The sequence below is a fragment of the Mus pahari genome, chromosome 10 (assembly GCF_900095145.1).
Source record: "Mus pahari chromosome 10, PAHARI_EIJ_v1.1, whole genome shotgun sequence".
Taxonomy (NCBI): Eukaryota; Metazoa; Chordata; class Mammalia; order Rodentia; family Muridae; genus Mus; species Mus pahari.
In genome coordinates, this window is record NC_034599.1 from 89918892 (window position 1) to 89942226 (window position 23335).

Here is a 23335-nt window from a genome sequence, read left to right on the forward strand (position 1 = left end):
CTCTCTCTCTCTCTCTCTCTCTCTCTCTCTCTTTCTTTCTTTCTTTCTTGACAGCGTCTCCTGTAGACCCAGGATGGCCTTGAACTTGGACTCCCTGTATAGCGGGGTTGCCTTTAAACTGGGATTGCAGACCTGTACCACCACACTGGGTTCGATTTTAATTCTTTGGGGTCTATCATTTTAGATCCTGTTTCAACGGTCCTTAGCCCCACGGCACCATCATAACCGACGACTTTTTTCATTTTCCCACGCATCGATCTTGCAGGTGCTATTCCTTCTCTGCTTCTTGTCATCAGCCTTCAATCAAGTTGGTGCCCAGGATAAGGAGCCTCTGCCAGCGGACACACACAGGCTCATCACAGTTGGATGTTCCTGAGAAAAGTGGGCACGGTAACTTTCCCCACGCTAGGCCACGGTGGATAAGGGGTCTCCAGCAGCAATGGCTTCCTGGGTTTGGCCTCCTCCTGGTCACTTAGTGGCAGCAGAGACAGAATGAAACCTACAGTTTAGAGACCGATTTGTGTGACAGAATAGATTACTAAGTGGTGTTGATGAATTTTAGGACATAAAAGCGGGTGATGGCAACGAGAAACGTTTGTGCACAACAAGTTGCGTCTTCCTAGCTGTGTCTGTCTCGCCATGGAAATAGGCATCATCCATTTGGGAAAAAAAAAATGGTATCTGTATTCAATTTCTTACCTGTGGAATAATAAACAGGAAGTCATGAATTAAGAAAGTAATAAAGGCTGGGCATGGTGGATCCCACCTTTAATTCTAGAACGCAGGAGACAGAGGCAAGCAATTTCTATGAGCTTGAGGTCAGCCTGTTCTGCACAGTGAGTTCTAATCCAGCCAGTGCTACATAGTGAGACCCTGTCTCAAAAACAAACAAGCAAGAAAATAATAAATAAATTTAAAAAGCAAAAAGACTGAAGATACACTTTCTTCTATCTTGACAGGGTTGCAAGTAGCCAGGGTAGCGTCAAGCTTGCTGTGTTAGACAAGGCTGGCTTTGAATTCCTGATTCTTCTGCCTCCACATCCCAAAGGCTTCAATTACAGGTGTGCACCAACACATCAGATAAAACAACCATTTCTGTATCTTTTCTTTCTGGTACATGGAGAGTTTTATGGCTAACATGCTAAACTTTTATGGCTAAAAGTAAGTCTACTGGACAGATGGCAATAATAGAGAACATAGGTCTTGGATTATTACTTTTAGGGTTGGATCTTAGACTTTAATGGTAGCCAAATACATTATTTTTTTCTTAAAAATTTATTTATTTATTTTATGCATATGAGTACACCACCATTGTTCCCTTCAGACACAGCAGAAGAGGGCATCACACCCCATTACAGATGGTTGTCAGCCACCATGTGATTGCTGGGAATTGAACTCAGGACCTCTGGAAGAGCAGTCAGTGCTCTTAACTGTTGAGGCATCTCTCCAGCCCGCTAACAACATTCTTTATCCCCCTGAAAACACTGTATCATAAAAGGACAGACCTTTGAGAGACGATCAAGGAAGCACTTCTGAATATGCCTGGTCTTATTTATTCATTTATTTATCTCTACATGTACATATTCAAGTGGTCCGGGTGTACACATGAGTGCATATATGTCAGCTGTAACTCCCCAGGATCTATCTACCTTGATGAGTTTTAAATTCTTTGAGATTTCATTCACTTCGTCTTGATCATATCCATTCCTTCCCCCAACTCCTTTCAGATTCGTTCTCCTTCCCCACCCACTTATGGAGTCCCACTTCTGCTGCCTGTCTACTCTTGGGTGTGGGGCCATCCATTGGAACATGGTCCACTTACCAGGGGCCACACCCTTAAAGAAAACTGGCTGTCCCTCTCCCAGCGGCCATCAATAGCCAGTAGCTCTTCAGCTAGAATTGCCTGTCCACCTCCCCTCTCCATGCTAGGATTTTTGTCTGGCTTGAGCTTGCACAGTCTTGGGCACGCCGTCACAGCTATTATAAGTCAATATGTACAGCTTCCCTTCTGTGCCTGGAAAACAGTTCCTTGTACGCACCCCCTGCCTCTGGCTCTTGCCATATCTCTGCCCTGTTTCCTACAATAATCCTTGAGCCTTTGGGAGAGATGGTGTGATACAGAGGTCCCAGGTAGAGGGGGGCATCCCACAGTCTCTCTTTCTCTGGACCTTAGTCAGTGATGTTGACTCTGTGGTAATCTCCATCTACAGCCCTGAAATGCTTTTCAGATGAGGGTTGAGGGATAACTAATCATCGAGTATAACAAGTTATTAGAATTTAGCTTAGTACTTCACTCATGTAGCATAATAATAGTAGTAGGTCCCGCCCTAGGGCTTATGACCCACTTATTCACAGGTTCTTGGCCCCACTAACGGTGCCAGGTATGGGACTCATCTTGTTGGGTGGGCTTTAAATCCAGTCAGAACCTGGTTAGTCACTCACTCCCATGACACGTGTGTCGCAGTTGCACGAGTGGATGTGTCTTGCCATTATCTTAGCTGGGAAGGTTCCCAGCTGAGTGAGAGTGATGACCGCTCTGTCGTCCAGTAGGGGTACTACCTCTGGGCCAGTACCAGCTTGACTTCTCCAAGATCTAATCACTCAAATAAGTGATGTCGTCAGCAACAGGGTCTTATGATCGAGCTCTGGAGGGCAACCAATAATCTGTAACACTGAGGGTCTATGGGAGTTCTCTGGCCAACGCCTCCAAAAGAAGTAACCTTTTGGGCACTGGCCTTTGTATGCGTTGTCTGTGGTGTCTAGAAGGGGACATTGTTGGCCCATTATAGAGTTAGTCCGTTTAAACTCTTTATATATGTGTGTGAATATACTTTAGGAAACTTCTAGGAGGTTTTTAAATATGACTTTTCCAAAAGCCCTTTGATGTTACTGATCCTCCTCATGTTCTCCCCTCTACCCTGCCCCCCATCCTCAGACCCTACCCCGCTTTCGAGACAGAGTGTGCCTCACAGGACCAGGCCAGGCTCACTGTCCAGGGAGCCCCAGGACGCTTCTATCTCCACCTCCCCAGCTCTGGGTTCATAAGTGACACCACTTCCTCTATGTAGCCTCCTGGCTGTCCTAGACCTTGCTCTGTAGACCAGGCTGGCCTCAAACTCTCAGAGATCCTTCTGCCTCTGCCTCCCGAGTGCTAGGACTAACGGTGTGTGTCGCCACCACCACCACGCTGGCTCTGACTGGTTTTAAAACAACGAGCCTTTCTCATCTCAGTTGTTTGGATTTCTGAGGCCCAGTCTGGGACTTCCTAAGTGGATGAGGGTTGTGTAGTTTTGTTACTTGAAGAAAGTGACCCTGGCAGTCTTAACGCTGTGGGAGGAGGGTCGGATTGAGACTGTTGATTGTCCTGGTGGTATACGGGAATTCTCTGTTCTCTGGTAAGTCAGCAAAAAGAAATTAAGAGGGCTGGAGAGATGGCTCAGTGGTTAAGAGCACTGACTACTCTTCCAGAGGTCCTGAGTTCAAATCCCAGCAACCACATGGTGGCTCCCAACCATCCATAATGGGATCTGACGCCCTCTTCTGGAGTGTCTGAAGACAGCTACAGTGTACTTACATATAATAAATAAATAAATCTTAAAAAAATAAGCAATTAAGAAAGAGAGAGGTCAGAGCAAAACGCACAGCTGCAATCCCAGCACAAGGGAGGCAGGAGCAGGCAGGTTTCTGTGAGCTGGGGGAAAAAAAGAAAGAAAAGGCAAGAGACGGACAGACAGACAGCAGGGCAATGATATTCATTTTAATGCGTTTAATTGGTGTTATAGATTTTAATTGTGTTTAATTAGTGTTGTTTATTGGGGTGCTTCTATTACTGCGGAGAACTCAGAAGCCTCCCATCAACGCACTTAGCACCTGTCCTGAGACATTGCACAGCACACATTGCCCTAAGTTTCTTCATGAGGGATAACAACCTTTTCTAGATCTGGGCTGATAAAACAAAATACATAGGCAGTGTCTCTTTAAAATGAGCAGAGGTCAGAAACACAGCCATTAGTTGTAAGAGCAAATGATCTCCAGCTAGCTTTGGGTAGGATACAGCGCAGCAGAGGTCAGAAACACAGCCATTAGTTGTAAGAGCAAATGATCTCCAGCTAGCTTTGGGTAGGATACAGCGCCAAATAGTAATACTTTATAGCAATTCAGAACCAAAGCTGTGAGCAACACTTCCCTACTGAGCCGGCTAATGTCGGTCTAGCCCAATAAATGCGATTACTTAGAGGACGGCAAACACAGACCAGCAGCTGCGTCTGTGACATTCATTCCGTCACGGGCTTGACACCTGCCCACCTGCCCTGCTTTTGGTGTTCTGACCTGACGGCTGGTGCCCGGGTTGGCGTAGTGGGTTTCAACTGCCGGCATTTAGAGTCTCTCTAACTTCTCATCCTCTCTCTCTCTTTACAACTCTTGACTACTTTTGTTTTAGTTTTTGAGACAGTTTCACACTGTGTACCAGACTGGCCTGAATTCACTAGATAGCCCAGGCTGGCCTCGAACTTGTGGCAATTCTCTTGCCTCAGCTTCTCAAGTGCTATTATGATGATGGTATGAGCCACTATGTTCTGGGTCAGAAACAGTTGTGATTTAAAAATACATAAAGAAGAAAACAAAACAACAACAACAGCAACGACACCATCAACAACAAAAAAGCATGGTAGCTCATGGCTGTAACCTCAAGGAGACAGAGGATTGCCAGAAGTTCAAGCCTAGTCTGGTATACAGAGTAAGACCCAGCCTTAAAACTAACTAAGTAGATGACACACATAGCCCATGTAGGGGAGAATACTTACTCACTGGATGGTAGTAATAGCGCTGATATTTTGGTGTACGGCAGTCTAGGTTTTTTTGTTCTTTTTTAAAAGATTTATTTATTATTACACATAAGTACACTGTAGCCGTTTTTTTGGATGCACCAGAAGAGAGTGTCAGATCTCATTACGGGTGGTTGGGAGCCACCGTGTGGTCGCTGGGATTTGAACTCAGGACCTTCAGAAGAACAGTCAGTGCTCTTACCTGCTGAGCCACCTTGCCAGCCCTTAACTCTGTTTTTTAATTAGAATGTTTAAAAACCAGCCTGGCAGTCTAGGTTTTTAAATGCATGTGCACACTTAAATTTCTGTATCAAAAGTCCTCTACCTATTCTTTCTTTCTTTCTTTCTTTTTTCTTTTTTTTCTTTTTTCTTTTTGGTTTTTCGAGACAGGGTTTCTCTGGGTAGTCCTGGCTGTCCTGGACCTCACTCTGTAGACCAAGCTGGCCTCGAACTCAGAAATCCACCTGCCTCTGCCTCCCAAGTGCTGGGATTAAAGGCATAAGGCATGCACCACCACGCCCGGCATACCTATTACTTCTAACCAGCTCATTTCATAACTGCGCCATTAAGTATTTGCCCCATTAAGAAAGAAAGTTCGGTTTTACGCAGTGGAGAGTGAGCATATGTAAATCACCGTCTCCCTCCAGGCAGCCCTGGCACTAAGCAGTGAAGAGGCTCCTGGCAGACTCGCCTGCAGGCCTGCAGGAACACGAATTCAGCGGGGAAGAGGAGCTGAGGCAGCTTTCACTGATGTTTGAGAGATCATGTTGTTGTCTAACTGCTTGCCTCGTGACATAGCCATCGTCCGTTTGACTGTGGGTTAGGGGAGGATGGCCTAGACCCTAAACTCTGGGATCGAAGGCGGCATTAATTTCCACTGAGGCCCACGCTTCATCTCGCGCCCCCTGGTGGCGGCCACTCAACTGTGCAGACGCTGAGGAATTTACCTTTTTCTTCTTTTTACGGGGCCTATTAGATTTCTTGCTAAGTTTCCAGATAGATCTGAAGGTGTCCGAAGAGATCCGGGGAGTGACTGTAACTTTTAAGGGTGGTAGTTTACCTGTGCAGAGAGAACAAGCAAGAATGAGGAGAACCGCTAACACTGTGCAGGGCTGCTCGGATGGCCCGAATTCCATCATTAGAGTTGGCTCCCTGCTAAAGCCGGGCGTGGTGGTACTCATCTGCAGTCTTCGGGCTCCAGAGGCTGAAGCAGGAGGACTAGCCTCAGTTACATACAAACGTATATAGCCAGCTCAAGGTCACCCTGGGCTACAGAGATCCTGCCTCAATCAATCAATCAATCAATAAAAAATCAAAACCTCAACCAGAGGAAGAGGAAGAGAAGATGAGGGAGAGAGAAAGGCATAAACAAACCACACTCAGTCATCACCAAGTAAGTAAGTTATTCTGATTTCGTGAAAGGAGAATTAGAAATTGTTGACTTGCAAATAAACGGTAGGAAGAGAGAAAACACTGGAAGAACGTTATTTTTTTTATGATTGGTGATGTTTCCATTGTCTTTTTAAGGTTTAAAACGATGCCTTTAGGGCTAAAGACCAAGTGAGTCACCCTGTGAAATCTAAGCATCTTCACTGTGTTCAAACCTAATTAAAGCGCTCCGTCAGAAACAGCACATAATGACTGTAGCTCATGACATAAACGCATTAAGGCTACTCACGATGCACACTTAGACTAAGTTTCAAAACTGCTGATTTCCTGAGCTGTAGATTGCTTTTTAATGCTGTTTAAACGAGTACTTGCATTTTCAGGTGGGTGCGCCATAATTAGCCTCTCATTTTACTAAGCTTGGAAGACATTTTCCCTCCCAGAGAGGTACTGAGTGAAAAATCATTTCCCATCCTGTCACCAGAGGCTGTCTGTCCTTATGCTCCCTGCACTGATGCTGCGGAGATTGCCAGCAGCCCAATAATGGGATTTTACTGCCAGGTAGGATGCAGGGGTGGCGTCGGTACCAGGAAAACCAAAGCGCTTATCGCACTTACAGTCAGGTTTAACAGAATAATCCTGTTGAACCTCATTCCTGCTCTAATGGAACAAGAAGTGGGTGTTCTGTTCCTCTAAAAGAAAAAGGATAATTGAAAAAAAACAATCTTAGAGTCATTAAACTGGTCATTAAAGATGCATGGCTTTGGTCTGAGGCTGAGTCCAGGTGCAGCAGCAGAGTAGACCGTGCTCGTCCTGTGATCCTCTTTTACAACACTGCTGGCGAAGGAAAAATGCGACCTCTGACCTTTTTACTGAAGAAATGACAGCGTGCTGGCGCTGCTGAACTCTCCCCCACTCAACCTGACCCAGAACAGAGTCCTCCTCCCTCTCAACACTGAATTTAACTTTAAAATCTGTCTATGTCTTACATCGAGCTGCATTGAAAATGGCATTTCTTGCTCTCCCCTGTAAAAGCAGCTAGAACATCGGTCACCAGTGCTGGCTATGCATACTGAAAGAGAGGCTGGGGTGGTCACCATTAAGTGACCTCCCTTCTCTCCTTTTCAAAGGGTTACATGGCCATAGGACACTCAGCACTGCCTGCCAGCTAGAGCCAGACCTCTCTTCAGTGACTTAGAAGTTCCCTGTGGTGAGCCTTGCTCAGGCTCTCCCTCTCCCTCTCCCTCTCCCTCTCCCTCTCCCTCTCCCTCCCTCCCTTCCCCCTTCCCCTTCCCCCTCCTCCTCCCTCCCCCTTTTTCCCTCCCCCTCTTTTCATGGTATCCTTAGCCCAGGATGGCCGCCGACTTGAAAGGCTCCAGTCTCAGCTCTCCAGTGTGACTCAACTGTAGTCTTAGGATGGTTGTTACTTCCGTTTTACAGTTGATTTTTATACTTTAGGTTGGGTTGAGAGGAGGCTAGAGAACAGGAGAAAACTTACTTGGAGAATAAGAAAGGAAAAAGAAAAACCAAAAGCAACAGAAAAAAATTCATAAAAAAATGAAAAAAACAAAAACAAAACCAGAAAACCCCAGCCGGGCCGGAAGGCTGCAAACCCCAGCTTCTTCGGAGGCTGTGAGTAGATTGCCTAGAAGTCACTACTCAAATGACCCAAGGGTACACACAGCATTGCAAACGCTCTTGAGCTCTGTACAGGTCTCGCATGTTGGCACAGTGGTGGCAGCTGCACAGATGAGACTTGTTATTTAAACACCAACAGACAAAAACACTGAGACACTTGTGACTGGTTCAGGGCCAGAGGAAAAGGGATGGAACGTCACCTGTCTTCCTGACTCTCAGTGCTTCCAGGATGTCCACTGCAGCCGGTTCTCCCAGGACATTGTTCCCAAGGTCCATCTCCCTTAAGTGAGTTGAGTATTTGATCAGGCTGCAAAGAGAAAAGGACGAAACACAAAGGCTTTGAGCCCTGCATGGCTCACAGTCCCTCAAAGGAAGGCAATCCCGATTTCAGAGAATTACCTCCATTTGGGGGCTCCCCCATCCCTGCCCCCCTTTCCCAAGTCGATGAACGACCTCACTTGAGACTGGAGATGAGCTGAGCCCCGCTTGTGAGTACATACCCACAGTGACAAGCCTACTCCACCAAGGCCACACCCACTCCACCAAGGCCACACCTCCAAATAGTGCCATTCCCTGGGCCAAGGATATACAAACCATCATACCTTCCTAACACAGAGATGGATAATAGTATGTATGTGGAAGTGCTGGCAACCAAGCCCGAGCATGCAATCCTTGGAGGAAAACAGGCTTTTAGGTAAGAGGGATAAAATTGGGAATCTTAGGGTTGGCGGTGGTGGTGATGATGGTGGTGGTGGTGACGGTGGTATATCAAGAGAGGTAAAGGTACCTGCCACCAAGTCTGATACCTAGAATCCACATGGTAGAAGGAGAGACCTAACTCCCATAACTTGCCCTTTGACCTTCACATGGGTGTAGGTCACACGTGTGTGTGCAGGCACACAATAAAGAAATACATGTAAACAATCTTTAAAAATTTAAACATTGGGTGTTTCTGGTTTTGCTAGCTGCTTTTCAGGAGTCCTTGGGTCACCTCTTCCCTTTCCTTGACCACGAGATCATGAGCAAGCCATGTGCCCTTGTGGGTCTCACTTTCTGTCTGTAAATCTGGCCTGAGAGGGACTGTGTGACCTGTTTTGGAGGTCGCAGTGAAGATAGAACGGTCATTTCCTGAGGGCACTCTCGGTGCTCAGTACCACAGGGAAAGTTAACTGATGCTCTGATATAAATTATAATGTTTTCATCAAGAGATCAATCCTGAATTGTTATCGCGTATGAGGGCTTGACCTTTCGCTTCAGGTTCGCTCGACTTTTAACATCGACCCTGCTGCTCAGTCTACACGCTTTCCGCCGACTCGGCGGATGGAACGGAAGCCAGCCCTATGCAGCCCCTACCAGACTCTTGATCTTTCTCTCAAGGAAGTCATCTGTCTAGGACTCCAGCACCTTCAGCTTCCGGATCTATCCATGTTCTTCAGACTAGATGGATTAAAACAGGATACTGGAGCTGGAAGGATGGCTCAGTGGTTAAGAGCCCTTGTTGCTCTTGCAGAGGACCCAGGTGCAGTTCCCAGCTCCCACTTGGTGGCTCACAAGCATATGTAACCCCTGTTCCTGGGGATCCCACCCCTCTTATGAACGCCAAGGATATCAGGACGCACATGGTACACGGACATACATGCAGGTAAAACATTCCTACACATGAAATAAAAACTGAGAAGCTCTCCCATCCTTCTTGAATAAGAAGAGTAGAGAGGAAATCTTTTTCTGCTGAGACAATAAATTGCTACCCATCAGCCTTTGGGCCTTAGACCTCAGCTGTGTCCAGTGCTCCTGGTCCCCTGTGGTGTTGTGGCCCTGGCCTCGAGGCAGTGATGCTCAGAGCCCTCTCTACCCCGCAGTTCCTGCAGTGGTTGCAAGCCAAAGGTTTGGTCTGCTTAAGCTGTGGGCTCAGTAGAGATGGATGGGGATGACTGAGGTTATCAAAATAAACATGTTAAGGAAACACCATCTTCTAGAAGCTTCTGAGAATTCTAGTTCTGTGTTTCTGCATTAGGGGGCCAGGGTGGGTAGCTTTCTAACCAAGCACAAGCGTGAGCTGAGCAGGCATTCTCAGGTGGCATTGATCCAGTCTTGAGTTATATCCTGACTTTTGGGGTACAAGGGGATGTGAGTATTGTAATGTTTTCTTTTATATTGCCTCAGCAGCCACCCTTTTAAAAAAATGTTTTAAAATATGTTTTATGTATATATTTGCATATAGAGCCTGGATGCCAGAAGAGGGTATTGCATCCCATTACAGATGGTTGTGAGCCTCCATGTGGTTGCTAGGAATTGAACTCAGGACCTCTGGGAGAGCAAACAGTGCCCTTAACCACCGAACCATCTCTCCCACCCAGCTACCACCCCTTTAATATGACGCTTCTCATGAGGTTTCTGTGGGGCCCAAGTGCCAAGATCAAGACTTGTAAGTGCCCCTGTCAGAGCTGAGAAGTCACATTGCTAGAAAGCTGTGACCAGCCGCAGGGTTGAACTCAGCCCTCCAGCTTTAGACAGAGAATGGATGCAAGGCTCTCACAGCTCCCTACCATGTGACAGTTCGAGTGAGCTCCAGCAGATAGTCTCCCTCCCTCCCTGTCCCGTCTATGCTGTTATCTGCCAAACGCAGTGTCACAATCCAAGGGCCGGCTTCCACCACGCTTTTAACTTGTCTCCTGATTCCTGCAAGGAAAAAAAAAAATCAGAATATATTGGTATTAATTTTAGATGATGAGCTAAACCCATATTTTAATAAAGTTTGCACATGGTGGGTTTGTGAATAGGTTTATTTTGCAGCAGAATCAGTGAGATCAAATATATTTGATTTTTGGAAGTCCTTGTTTTTTATTTGGTTCTCTTTCATCTGCTCCCCCCCACACACCTTCCTTCTTCACAACTGGAGACTCAAAATTGCATGATAGTTCCCTTTCAGAGTCAGATAGTCACCATTAACCTAACCGAGGAGGAAGATTGATGTCCCCAGAAATTTCTTGGTGAATGAATTACCTTCTGACCCTGGGGAGTCAATAGATTTTATTGAAAAGGGGTTTTGCTCTTTGTAACTGTCTGAGAAGTTGTCTTATTTTTTGAGCATTGGCCTCTACAAAACATCAGGAGGAGAAAGGACCACCTGCCAGTGACTCACGGCTGCGTCGCTGATGTGTGGAGTCCTGAATCTGGTTTCACCCTCATCAATATGCTGAGATTTCTCAGAGTTCATTGTCAGGGCCACGGAGTGGCATTGCTCACACATTTAGCTCTCCCAGGGTCAACTTTAGGAGTTTGGGAAAGAAGGAAACATGAAGGGTCCAGAGCTACAGAAATCATCTGCCAGTGTAAGTCAGGTTCATCCACTCAGCCTGGTGGGATAGGGAATCTGAATCCCGGGTCTCCACACCACCCAATGCTCCCTGAGCCTTCCATGTGTTCACCATCATGTGAGCTGCTTCAGATGGGGCTGGCCTGAAGGGGAAACGGCTTGAATTATAAAGCCAGAGACAGACGAGCAGGGTGGAATTTGAGAGAACACATTGTGATGTAAAGGCAGTTGAAGGGACTTAATTTTTTTAAAGATTTATTTATTTATTATATGTAAGTACACTGTAGCTGTTTTCAGACACACCAGAAGAGGGCATCCAATCTCATTACAGATGGTTGTGAGCGAGCCATAGTGTGGTTGCTGGGATTTGAACTCAGGACCTCCGGAAAAGCAGTCAGTGCTCTTAACTGCTGACCAACTCTTCAGCCCGGGATCTTATTAAAAAATCTTTTATTTGATTTTATTTGTAGGCAACTGGGTATGATGCTTGCATGCATGTCTGTGCACCACATGTGCCTACAGAGGCCAGAAGAGGGTGTCAGATTCATTGAAACTGGAGATACAAATGGTTGTAAGCCTTCATGTGGCTACTGGGAATTGAACCCAGGTCCTCTAGAAGAGCAGCCATAACTCTAGACCCTCTTAAAGGGACTTAACTAGTTAGTTGGCTCCCCACACTGGCTTGAGAGCCTAACTTCAGGGCTAGACAAGTTTCCCTCATATTTGAACTCATTCAACATTCAGCAGATATCTCTGAGTTTCTCTCCTGCACCATGTGCTGGGATGCTACAGGAAGAAACAAGCCTTCTATCTCAGTCACGATGTCACTGCTGTGCACAGACACCATGACCAAGGCAACTCTTGTAAGGGCAACATTTATTTGGGGCTGGCTTACAGGTTCAGAAGTTCAGTCTATTATCAACAAGGCTGGAACATGGCAACATCCAGGCAGGTATGGTGCAAGAGAGTTCTACATCTTCATCTGAAGGCTGCTAGCAGAATACTCGTTTCTAGGCAGGCAGCTAGGAGTGGGTCTTAAAGCCTACATACCCACAGTGACAAGCCTACTCCACCAAGGCCACACCCACTCCACCAAGGCCACACCTCCAAATAGTGCCATTCCCTGGGCCAAGGATATACAAACCATCACACCTTCCTAACACAGAGATGGATAATAGTATGTATGTGGAAGTGCTGGCAACCAAGCCCGAGCATGCAATCCTTGGAGGAAAACAGGCTTTTAGGTAAGAGGGAAAAAATTGGGAATCTTAGGGTTGGTGGTGGTGGTGATGATGATGGTGGTGGTGACGGTGGTATATCAAAAGAGGTAAAGGTACCTGCCACCAAGTCTGATACCTAGAATCCACATGGTAGAAGGAGAGACCTAACTCCCATAACTTGTCCTTTGACCTTCACGTTGATCACACGTGTGTGTGCAGGCACACAATAAAGACATACATGTAAACAATCTTTAAAAATTTAAACATTTGGGTCTAGCTGCAAAAAAAAAAAAAAAAGAAAAAAAAAAGCTAGAAAGCATGCTTTTTAAAACAGGATTTGAGGGCTGGAGAGAGCACTGGTTACTCTTCTAGAGGACCTGAGTTCAATTCCCAGCACCCACATGATATAGTTCATAACCATCTATAATGAGATCTGGTGCCCTCTTCTGGCCTGCAAGCATATGTACAGGCAGAATGCTGTATACATAATAAGTAAATCTAAAACCAACAAGAAAGGCTCTGAGGGCCTGAGAGATGGCTCAGTGGTTAGAAGCACTTGTTGTTTTTGCTGAGGGTGTAGGTTCAATTCCCAGCTCATGGAGGCTTCCAGGCACTGGAACTGGAGTTCTCCAGGCTCAGGAGACTGAGTGCTGACCTCCAGTTTCCTTATGTGCACATGGTATACATGCACATAGACACAACACAGAAGAATAAACAAATGTATGCAGGGTGGTGGCGGCATAAGCCTTTAATCCCAGCACTCAAGAGGCAGAGGCAGGACCCCTCAGTGAGTTTGAGGTCCTACAACCTGGCCCTACAAAGCTAGTTCTAGGACATCCAAGGCTACACAAAGAAACCCCGTCTCTTGCCGGGCAGTTGTGGCACATGCCTTTAATCCTAGCACTTGGGAGGTAGAGGCAAGCAGAGTTTTGAGTTCGAGGCCAGCCTGGCTTACAGAGTGAGTTCCAGGACAGCTGGGGCTACACAGAGAAACCCTGTCTTGAAAAACCAAAAACCAACCAAACAAACAAAACCAAAGAACAAAACAGAATTTGAAGGGCTGGAGTGATGGCTCAGTGGGTAGAGCTTTTGCTGTGCATGTGAGAGGACCCGAGTTTGGGTCCCAGCACCCCTGTATAAAACTGGGCATGGTCCATGTGACCGTGACCTCAAAGCTGTGAGTGCATCGAACTCAGAAATCCGCCTGCCTCTGCCTCCCGAATGCTGGGATTAAAGGTGTGCGCCACCATGCCCGGCGTCTTTTATTTTTTTTATTTGGAATAAATAACATCTAAATTTTGTCATGGAGTCTAGAGCATGGGCATGATGTCAGGTGCCAGTTGTCAGGATTAACAGCGGTGATATACTAGGACATATGTAAAGTGTATGTAGCACATGGCCCATACATGATTGGTCATGAATGGATGGATGAATGAATGAATGAATGCCTCCCAGACTGTCAAATACAATCGAATCATTGGAACATTTACCGGGCTGGAGAGATGGCTCAGTGCTTAAGAGCATTGATTGCTCTTCCAGAGGTTCTGAGTTCAATTCCCAGCAACTACATGGTGGCTCACAACCATCTGTACTGGGATCTGATGCCCACTTCCGGTGTGTCTGAAGAGAGCTACAGTGTACTCACATACATAAAATAAATAAACCTTAAAAAAAAAAGAAACATTTACCATTAGAGTGCAGTGTCTTGATCCCACACATGAAGATAAATGGAGCACAGAGGGAGTATGATTTTTTTTTACTCATAAAAAATGTTCGCGAACCTAAATGCCTTTGAAAGTTGAGCCTCTGCCCTGACGCTGTGGATACGTATCGGTGGCTCTTTCTTTCACTCACTTTCCACACACCAGAAAGTGGAAGTGGGTAAAATCTGGGCCAACCGGACCAGGATGAAGGCCGGTGGCTGAATTCCTATACAGATGCTCAGCTTCACAAGGAGAGCCACTGTCAGCCCCTCAGCACCCTGACACATCATCTAGGTATCCATGTGCACTTACGGAGAAGGGAGCCCTCGGCCTGTGATTGGCTGGAGAGAGCTTGCACCCCTGTGGGAAAACTATCTCAATGGCTCCAAAAGCAGCTTCCAGGAAGATAACGAAAACATCATCCCTGCCCACAACAAATGGAGCAGATTGGAATGTGGACCTCTCGTGAGCTTCAGGAACTGTCAAAGAAGGTGGAAGACAGCTGTGGCTCGGGTCAGCGCTCCTGCTCTGGGGCTTTAACCAAAGCAACACCAAGCTCTTCTCTCTTGGTTAGAAAACAAAGTCCTTGGAATATGGGTGAGGACGCGCTCAGCCCCTGGTTATACTTGACCTGCCCCAGCTGTTCTCACTCTATTTTTACTCAAACTTGTTTTTACTGCCTTAAAACCAAGCAAGGTGTGGGGTGAATAGATGGCTCAGCAGTTAAGAGCATGAACTGTTTCTCCAGAGGACCTGGGTTCGATTTTTTTTTCAGTACTCAGACAGAAGGTCACAAATGTCTATAGTTCCAATTCCATGGGATTCAATGTTCTTTTCTGGCTTCTGTGGGCAGCAGGCATACAAATGGGGCAGAGACAAAGTATTCATACATATAAAAAAATAAAATAAATGATCGGGTTCGTTATCAATAGCTGTTTGAATGTTCTTCTCTGTCGAGGAAAACCTGGCTCTGCCATAGCTGTGTCCTGTGATGCTTGAGGGGGGGAGAGGTCCAGGGAAAGGCACGGAACCCCGGGTTTCAAACCCTTCTTTAAAATGTCTTGTGGCTCCTAGGAAGTACCTTAGCATCCCCAGACTTCGTTGTAAAAGAGAGGCCGTGATGCTGAGTCTCCCTGCCTCATTGTTGGGGTTGGCTGGAAGCCCTTTTAATGACCACTTGCTTGTTGGGGAGCATAGGACATGGCGAACTGTGGTGTTTCACACACTCCAAAGCCTTATGATGCTGTGCCCCTGTCATGTGCCGAGTGTGACATGCCCAGAGGCTCGTGTGTTTGAACACATGGCTCCCGTCTGGAGGCGCTGTTTGGGAGGTTATGGAAACTTGGAGGTGAAGAGCCTGGCTGTCAGTCAGATGTCACTAGAAGGCAGCCTTGAGAGCTATACTCACTCCTGGTTCTGGCCTGTGGTCTCTGCTTCCTGGCCTGGCTGCTGTGTGTGGAGCTCTGCAACAGACTCCTGCTGTTTTACATTCTACCATGATGGCCTGTGACCTCTCTGAAACTGTGAGCCAAAATACACCTTCCCTCTGTTAACTGAACGACTCTGCTCAGCTTGATGCCCAGCACATTTACTATATATATATATATATATATATATATATATATATATATATATATTGCAGCTGTCAGACACACCAGAAGAGGGCATCGGATCCCCATTATAGATGGTTGTGAGCCACCATGTGGTTGCTGGGATTTGAACTCAGGACCTCTGGAAGAGCAGTCAGTACTTTTAACCTCTGAGCCATCTCTCCAGCCCAACATCCATCAGTTTTGATGATTAGGTCCTCTGCCTCTTCAGTCACATCTGCAGCAACCCACCTCCCACCGCCCCCAATTGATGTTGACCAGGTAGCTCGCTCATCCTCTGAACTGTTTCTCATGGGGGCTGTTGCTTCTTATGGCCTCTTTCTAGCTGCAACGGCTCTCATTCCTTCCCTGAGAGCTCTCTGACCTTTGGCCAGATCCCAAAGGTTAAATGGAAATGGAAATGGAAATGTTCACAGAACCAGCATCCTCTCAGACAGCTTTGTCCTCTCCCTCCCCATCTGGTCTTCTCTGGGTCCAGCAGGACAGATGGTATCATACATTCTTATTTGTACACCAGGGCCTGCTGGGAGCTATGCCTTTTGGTAGATTTTTTTTTTAACTAGTGTAAATATAACCTCTTCCCATTTACAACAAACACACGCTATTTCCCCGTGCACCACCTGGTTTTTTTGAAAGTGAACAGAAACTCCATGGCCGTGATGATGGGACTCCAGAAGGCAAAACGTGGTGAGTATGGTCTGAGCCACAGTCAGGGGTGTGGAGCCCTCCTGTAGAGGTTTCCACGCCATATTCAGCTGTCACCCCAGGATGGAGCCATGAGTGCAGTGATTCCAGGATTGTAACTGGTAACTTCCTGTTTTTGAACTTGAACAGCTTTTGAAGATTACATCTTGACCCTTGAACTGGGCCCCTGCATTCCTTAATGCCACTGGTAACTAGTGTGGCTATGACATAAACAGTCGTGCTTTATTTGGAAAACTGAAACTGACCCTTGGGCAGTTTGATGCTGCAGTCTAGCTCGATGCTGGTCTTACTTAGGATCCTGGAAGGACCACTTTAGGATGGGGCATTATCCCTGTTGTAAGGCATGGACTAAATCCTCCAGAATTAAAGTAGCCCTGGGGACTGCTACACTGTGTAGCTCCAGCTGGGAAAAGAACAGGCCCAGATGACAAAAAACCACTCGTTGGTCTCCACTGGGTTTTTTGGGGGGTATGGGGGAGTATCTTGAGGTGATAAGGCAGAACCAGCAGAACGGCTCAGGGGAGCCATGTTATCAGCAGGAGGCTATTCCCGGTGGCCACTGGTGGTCACTACTTTCACCATCTTCTGCTGCTGTTTGTGGCAAGGTTGGCTGTCACCTGCTTGAAGGCTGACCAACCTCTAAACTCTCGTCCTCTTGTGATACACAGAGCCTGGGTCTCAGAGCTGGATCCACTGATGCTGGCTGAGCCTGAGCGGCACAGGATGGGCTTGGCCCTCGCGTTCTGAGGTTCCCGGGCCACAGAAGAGGCATGAGGAGCCCAACTCCGCTCTCTCCTTCACTGAGAAAAACAAGCCAAGGGAGGCAGTCGGTGTTTTCAAGTCTAAGGAAGTGGTTCTCAGTGACTTCTCTGGACCAGTGGCCTCAGTTTTTCTGGGGACCTGGACAGAAATGCAGATGGCAGCGTTTTCTCGGAGCCCCGCGGAATGGCGCCCAAGCGCTCAGGGAACCTTTGATGACTGGTGGACGGTGGGACAGCACTGGTTTGATGGATGATTCTGGGGTCAGTGGTGCACCATTGCAGAGTGGCTGGCACAGGTCTGTCTACAACGGCAGGCAGCCACACGGAATACTGTGCTCCTCCACCCAGCTGTAGACGGCTGCCCAACGTCAGTCTGTCACGTTTTTTGTGGTTATTGCTGTCAATGTTCTTAGGACTCCAAATGAGAGAAGGGGGCGAGGGGTGGGGTGGGGGGCAGGGGTGTGCTCGGCTTCTGAGAGGAGCTTGGCCTCAGAAGGTTCTTGTGGGGATGGCTTTCCAAGCGGCGGGCCAAAACCCTTCTGTCCACAAAGGGGTGTGCATCAAAATATTTTGGCTGTTTCCAATTAGGACCAAATGGAAACCATCTGGTTTCCTCGCCCAGGAGAGTGGCCCAAGAAAGCTCTTCTAAGCTCCATACTTTGAAACAGGTAGAGTCCTACCAAAGGCCAGGTTCTCTCCCCCAACCCCCTATGACAGCGAAAGCAGTTGTTCAATGTGGAATGGTCACTATGTAGCCCTGGCTAGTCTACCACTCTGTATGTAAACCAGGCACATATATACACACGTATATGTTATAATATATATATTTATATATAATATATATTAGATGAAAAACCATTTCCATTGAGTTCAGGTTTGAGGGGTTTGAGGGGTTTGGCCTGGCTTGTCCCTTAATGTGATCCATCCCTCCAGGAGAGCCAGCCTCTCGCCTCCTCTTGTCTTTGCCAAGCTTGTGGGCTCCTGGATGGTATTGGTTGTTCCTACATAAGCCCTTCCTCATGCAAGTCCTTTCTTCTTCCACCCTGGGTCTGCTTGCCCACTGGCAGCTTTGTCTCCAGTCCCACCTCCGGGGCAGAATGAATGCCCTTCTGATGTTCCAGAGAACACACCAAAGGCCACTTCTGTAGATGGGGAGACACTGACGGTCTTCTATATTAGCACTGCCCAATGGGAAGCTGTACCCACAGCCGGGAGATGCCACGCCACGGCCTGCTATACCTTCTTGTTTTATATTCCTCTCCTCTCCTCCCTCCTCCCCCAGGGGCCATGTAGCTCAGGCTTGCTTCCAATTCCAATAACCTTGAACTCCTTATCTTCCTCCTCCTGTCTCTCACGCAATGGGCTGAAGGGCATGCACCCGCTCCACATTTTCATGTGGCTTTTGGACCACGAGAGTTTGTAATTTTCTAATGTAGTTTTTGTCAGGGATGATTCAAGGGCATAAAAGAAGACCACACGGGGCTGGTGAGATGGCTCAGTGGGTAAGAGCACCCGACTGCTCTTCCAAAGGTCCGGAGTTCAAATCCCAGCAACCACATGTGGCTCATAACCATCCATAACAAGATCTGACTCCCTCTTCTGGAGTGTCTGAAGACAGCTACGGTGTACTTACATATAATAAATAAATAAATCTTAAAAAAAAAAAAAAAGAAGAAGACCACACAAAAACAGATTAAAATCGAAGAAGAAAGAGCCCGACGGGGTTAGATTCCACTCAAACAGCTGGTCGTCTTCCCCATAAATGCAAAATACAAACTACAGAATGCTCAACACAGCAGCAGACTCAGGCTGCCCCACGAGGAGCTTCCCAAAGGCCATGTTCATGACTACCCAGAGAACCTATGTACTGCTTGCTTGGAGCTTCAGTGGGTTATGTTAGTGTTTGGAGAGGAGCATGTGAGGCCAGGCCTGCCCTTTGCAGAGTGGGATGCTGAGAGCCAGGCAGGTTATGGCTGCCAGGAGAAGGATGTGGGCTGTAGGACACTGTAGTGTGTAGAAGGTTGCTATGGCAACAAAGCCTCCTAGGCCGTTCACTGTCTGTCTCCTTGCACCTCCTCCCCTTCCACCTCCCAGTCTATCTTCCTGCCCCTCCTCATCTCTCTCTTGAGTTGGGACTTCTTAAAGCCCCTTCACGGTCACCCCGCTTCTAACTCTGAGTAACCCTAATTCTGAGGCCTCTCTGGCAGCTCCGGGCAGAATTTTTCCAAACCTTGCTTTCCTGGAATGTCGAAAGTGCCCATGATGGATTGCTCTGGCAGACGCAGCGGAACTGTTCATGGGCGGTTTGCGTAAGGTCACGAGACATTGATTTTAAGCCTTTGTTTGGGATAATTGTGCACTAGAAACACACAGGGAGTGAGCTGAGGGTGAAGGGAGGGAAGAAATCACTGGCACCACAACCAAAATACCTCCTTTCCCACCTTTCTTCCCTGAGGTTCTTTTCACTGTTAAAGTTTCGGAAGATTTCACAATCTGACTCAAAGTTGAGCTTGCTCCCCGGCACACTGGTAAAAAAGAAAAAAAAGATGCAGGGTCAGAGTCAAGCAAATCGGCTTTGGCATACTTTAGTACTGGCGATCGGTTGCCTTCATTTTAAGGACGCTTTGGGCAAGGGTATTTCTCTTGAGAGGGAATTAGCTGAATACCGTCAGAATCTCTTCAGTTCTATGGTTTGTATTTCTCTGCTGTAAGACTAGAGGTTAATATGCCACCAAGCAGGGCCAAGCAGGGCTCCCAGAGTTGTCCTGCAGTGGTTGTTGGCTCCCTTAGGCTACAGCTGCTTCCGATATCCGTGGCTTCACGTTCCGGAAATTACTAAGAACAAGGTGGAGGGCTACGCTTTGTTGGCTCACAGGAAAAACTGTGTAGGGAACCGTTAATCCCAGCACTCGGGAGCAGAGGCAGGCGGATTCCTGAGTTTGAGGCCAGCCTGGTCTACAGAGTGAATTCCAGGATAACCAGGGCCACACAGAGAAACCCTGTCTTGAAAAGCAAAAAAACAGCAACAACAAACAAAAAACAAACAAAACAAAACAAACAAACAAAAAAAACAAACCCCAAAACCAAACAAAAAAAATCCCCCAAACTAAATAACCACCACCAACTGGGTAGATATGGTATCAGTCTCGGGGCTAGGGACACGGCTCCGCCTGTCATATGCTTGCCTAGCATGCATGAGGCTTTGGTTAAGTCCCCAACATCATCCACACACAGCATCACTCTAGAGCCACGGTGTTTGTTATGGCTGCCTGAGAAAGCTAAGGCAGAATAGGATAGAGCTAAAATGTACAGGTTGAACTGGGTAAGGAGCAAGGTTTAAGAGAGAGAGAGTGTAGTGTCGGGCTTGGGGCAGGAGGGGAGCCTAGAAAAGCACTCCAGTTTGTGGGGTTTGTTGCTATGGCTGAGATCCTGAATGCAAGGTGTGAGCTGCATTTACCATCCTGAGCTTCTTGGGGATGGCGGCACAGGCACTATCTGCTACCAGCTCTGACACCAGATATTATTACTTTATTATTATTATTATGTCTCTTGGAAAACAAAGAATTTTTATCTGATTTGTAAAAATTGCTTTTTGTTGTTGATGTGTGCGTGTGTATGCATGTGTGTGTAGTTTTTGTTGTTGTTGCTGTTGTTGTTGTTGTTGTGGTGGTTTAAAGCAGGGTCTCACTATGTCGTCCTGGCTGGCTTGGAATTTGTTATGTAGACCGGGTAGGCTTTGAACTCACAGATCTCTGCCTGCCTCTGCCTCCTAAGACTAGGATTAAAAGCATGTGCCACCATGCATGGCTATTTTTTTTAAAGGTTTATTTATTTATTTATTTATTTATTATTGTATATATAATGTTCTGCCTGCATGTATGCCTGCATGCCAGAAGAGGGCACCAGATCTCATTATTGATTGTTATAAGCCATCATGTGGTTGCTGGGAATTGAACTCAGGACCTCTGGAAGAGCAGCCAGTGTCCTTAACCTCTGAGCCATCTCTCCAGCCCACATGGCCATTTTTAAAAAATTGCATTTAAAAAAATATGTTTAGTGTCCATGTGTCTGTGTCCCTGTCCGTGTGTCTGTGTGTGTGTCCGTGTGTGTGTGTCTGTGTGTGTGTGTGTGTCTGTGTGTGAGTGCGCGCATGTGTGATGTGCAGGTTGAAGGACATCCTGCTGCCAGTCTCCTTCCATGTGGGGTCTGGGTTTTGAACTCATTCCCCAGGCTCTGCAGCAGGCTCTATTATTGCTGGGCCATCTCTCTGGCCCCTAAAACCTTTTGACATTAACTTGTAATTTCCCTCTAATAGAAACTAGTAGAGACAACTAGAATTGAGATCTCCAAGTCTCCTCCTGACTCCTAGGCATTCTTCTCTCTCTCCACCTCCCACTCCTGTCCCTGCCTGCCACACTCCAAACCCACAAGACATCACTTTTACATCTACAATATTAAAAGACGACAGCTACCCACACAGGGTCACTTAGCTATTCTGAGCCCACAGCTACAGCACAGAGTTTGTAATTAGCGCTGTGGCTCTTCACAGGAATGCTGAAGCAGTGCAGGGGAGGTGCAGCAAGAATCAGCTGTGCTGTCCTGGTCCTTTGGTGCATCAAAAGCCTTGGTTGAATCACCAAGCTCCACAAGTGACCTGTGTGAGCCTGATCCCTTGAACGTCCCTAAGTAGGTGACATCCGCTGTCAGTTACGGGGCCATCGCATTCTGTTCCCCTAAGGTGTCCTTACTTAGCCCTTCATGCCTACTTTCTTCTCCAGTAAATAGAGCAACTGGGTTTCCCACTGTGCCCTGAGATTTCCCTCTCCTAGGAGACAGGCAACCTGCCATAATGATGAGGGTAACTGATGTTCTCCAAGAACTTGCCACTCAATCCTTACTGAACACCGAAGGCAATTACTGTAATGCTCACTTTGCAGCTGAAGAGCCTGAAATTATTCAGTCACACACAGGTGTACCCCTGTCTGTGTTATTAGCCATTCAGTACAGACACCCAACTATTAAAAGTAGACAGCCATTAAATGTCCCATAAATATGCATTCTTAGGATTCATTTAAATAAGTGAAGCCCCTAAGTGGTGACGGTGTGTGTGTCCTGCATCTGTCTGCCTGCCATCTGGGTGAGGACATGCTTTCTCTTTGAACCACACAGTCCTGGCAGGTACTCCTCCCCACAAGGTAGGTGTGTGACAAGTCCTATCAATCATAGCTCATCATGACCTGGGCCATAGAGCCTGGACCAAGAGGTAGGTCTGGCAACCATAGATGACCAGAGTTGCAAACTCAAGGGTTCTCGCTGTCACAACTTCAGCCATTTACCCATGCAGGACCCAGGAATACACAAAGTATTCTTTAGTCCCATCTTAACAGCTTTGACCAACCCAATGAGTCTGATTAATCTGGGATGTTAGTTTCCAGGCACTGCTGTGATAGATGACCGTTCACTGAGTGGCTAACAGAACACAAGTTTAAATCTGGCTGAGATGGCTCAACACTGACAAGCAGAGGCAGGAAGATTAGCAAACAATTAAGGCCAGCCTGAGCTACATGATGAGTTCCAGGCTAGCCAGGGACTATATATAACATAACTCTTGTCTCATAAAACTGAAGGGACTAGAGGCAGCGGTGTGTGCTGGGGGCAGGAGGGAGGAGGGAGGATAATGGGAAGCGATACAAACTTGCTACCTTGTTGTTGCCTTACTCCTTTGAAAGCTGGAAGTCTGAAATGGATCCTACCACTGACAAGACATCTTGAGGTGAGAGTCCTTTGAAGGTGCTGCAGAAATGTTTGTTTCGGTTTTGTTTTATTTGCTAGTTTGTTGCTTTTCCCAGAGACTAGAGGCACTTCCACTCCGGCTCAGGTGACTTTTCTCTGTTGGAGTCGTGGGGTCCTCCCCCACCCTCTGCCTGCCCTTTAGAAAGGTCCTTGTGATTGATTATACGTGACCGCCGGGCTAGTCCGGGAGAGCATGTCCATCTTAGGCTCCTGAGCTGACAATTGTCACATGAGCGTATTCACAGGTTCTGAAGGTCAGGACAGACACACCTTTGGGGCCCATTATCCTGCCTCCCACACTCTGGAAGTAGGTCTGCATTGAGTGCTACAAAGGCCACCTAGTTACAAAGTACAGTCCTTTTTCAGGAACCAACAGG

At 47.0% G+C, this 23335-nt stretch overlaps 1 protein-coding gene across 1 annotated transcript in view; it reads right to left on the reverse strand.

The window, feature by feature from the left end:
- Nucleotides 1-233: 233 nt before the first annotated feature.
- LOC110328417 (NACHT, LRR and PYD domains-containing protein 5-like) overlaps nt 234-23335 on the reverse strand; it is a 39890-nt gene continuing 16788 nt past the window's right edge. The window contains exons 7-11 of the mRNA XM_029542753.1: nt 19595-19690; nt 10397-10529; nt 8051-8157; nt 5774-5886; nt 234-699 (exon numbers count right to left, since the gene is read on the reverse strand). Of these exons, the coding sequence (XP_029398613.1) occupies nt 688-699; nt 5774-5886; nt 8051-8157; nt 10397-10529; nt 19595-19690 (461 nt within the window). The 3' untranslated portion in view covers nt 234-687. The remainder of the gene's footprint in view (nt 700-5773; nt 5887-8050; nt 8158-10396; nt 10530-19594; nt 19691-23335) is intronic.